Source organism: Notothenia coriiceps, unplaced genomic scaffold (genome assembly GCF_000735185.1).
Source record: "Notothenia coriiceps isolate Sejong01 unplaced genomic scaffold, NC01 NC01_scaffold00015415, whole genome shotgun sequence".
Lineage (NCBI taxonomy): Eukaryota > Metazoa > Chordata > Actinopteri > Perciformes > Nototheniidae > Notothenia > Notothenia coriiceps.
Window position 1 is genome coordinate 1 of NW_011348116.1, and position 1,663 is coordinate 1,663.

Below are 1,663 nucleotides of genomic sequence, written 5' to 3' on the forward strand. Positions count from 1 at the left end.
TCTACAGGTCTAGAGGTGTACAAGTGGTGGTCACGGTGCAGGTTTACAGGTCTAGAGGTGTACAGGTGGTGGTCCTGGTGCAGGTCTACAGGTCTACAGGTGTACAGGTGGTGGTCACGGTGCAGGTCTACAGGTCTAGAGGTCTACAGGTGGTGGTCCTGGTGCAGGTCTACAGGTCTAGAGGTGTACAGGTGGTGGTGGTCCTGGTGCAGGTAAGTCGTCGTCCTCTAAACGTACTCGGATCGCTTCTTGAAGGACACGTCGGTGCTCATCACCTGGTACCTGCGCTGCAGCGCCGGCTCAGTTCCCCCCCCCGGTGAATACCAGCAGGCTGAGACCAGCAGCAGCCCGGCCACCACCAGCAGGAACCCCCCCGCCCAGCCGATGAATAGAGCGTCTCCAAACTCCCACCGAGGAACCACATCCGGCACTTTATCGTCAAAGAAATGCATGACGGCCAAGTGTGCCATGTAGGACACTGGGACGAGACAGAGCACTCCAGACACAACCCCCAGCACCCCCCCTATGCTGGTCAAAATCCTCTTGGGGCCCCCCCTGCAGCTGTTCACCATGTGGAGTCCAGGCGTCGCCACCAGCAGGCCCAGCACGCCCACGGCCAGCGAAGCACACATGAGGAAACGAGACAGCTTCAGGTCTCTGGAGAGGCCCAGCAGGCTGTCGTAGGCCCGGCACTCCATCCCCCCCACGTCCTGCACCACACAGGTCTCCCACAGGCCCAGCTCGTAGCTCTCCACTGGCAGCAGGGCGGTGGACATGGTTAGCCACTGCGGCAGGAGGGTAGATGCTAACACGCAGAGCCACGCCGCCACGAACAGCAGCATGGCCAGCAGCTCCAGAGCGCAGGAGTCCATGTCCGTTATTTCTTCTTCTGCTCTTCAGACGAGAGGCTGCCAGAGACGAGAGGCTGCTAATTAGAGGAAATAGCTCACTCTGAGCTCCTTCTCTGCTCCCACTCCTCAGAGTTTCCTCTCGGGGGGAGGAACAGACCTCCTGCAGCACCAATGGGCAGCGAGGCGACCACAGGGGGGACATTAGATGCAGGCAGGATATTATGTGTTGCATGTTTACGCATCCTGTGTGACCTCCCTGTGTATAAATAAGCTGAGAAATGACAAGTTAAACCCTAAAGACGGGATTTTAGTTTATCTAAGAGATTATTTACAATATTATACCTTATTATTACCTTTATTCTATGTGATGGACATTACTTTATGAAGCTGTCTTTTTTGTCTTTATCTTATTAAAGGCAAAACCAGATAAAAAACCTGTTGAATAATTTATTTGAAGTTATTAGATTACTTCATAAACCATTTAGAATATTTAATAATGCAAACTCATAGACGTAATTATGAGTATACCATATAAGTTAATTGATGTAATAAGTATACAATATCAGATTAATAAGGAATGTGTGATATTTTATACGTTTGATGGTGATGTGTGTGAGCATGTGACTGAAACAGAGCTGCTGATTGTTGCTCTGTGGGAGAAAATGAACAAACAACAAAAATGCACAGATAAGATCCTCTGGAGAACAAAACGCTCAGCTGACCACACACACACACACACACACACACACACACACACACACACACACACACACACACCACTGTTCTGCTTTGAGCAGGGAGAAGCTCCATCA

General features: G+C 50.8%; 1 protein-coding gene across 1 annotated transcript; it reads right to left on the reverse strand.

Annotated features, from left to right (window-relative positions):
* Window positions 1-6: 6 nt before the first annotated feature.
* Window positions 7-1,040, reverse strand: LOC104948916 (putative claudin-24). Its single transcript, XM_010775154.1, has one exon. The coding sequence runs from the start codon at window positions 870-872 to the stop codon at window positions 228-230; it is 645 nt and encodes a 214-aa protein (XP_010773456.1). The 5' UTR covers window positions 873-1,040; the 3' UTR covers window positions 7-227.
* Between the last annotated feature and the right edge of the window lie 623 nt (window positions 1,041-1,663).

Excerpts from the sequence above, each read along its gene's own strand:
- LOC104948916 (XM_010775154.1), bottom strand. The coding sequence starts at position 872 with ATGGACTCCTGCGCTCTGGAGCTGCTGGCCATGCTGCTGTTCGTGGCG.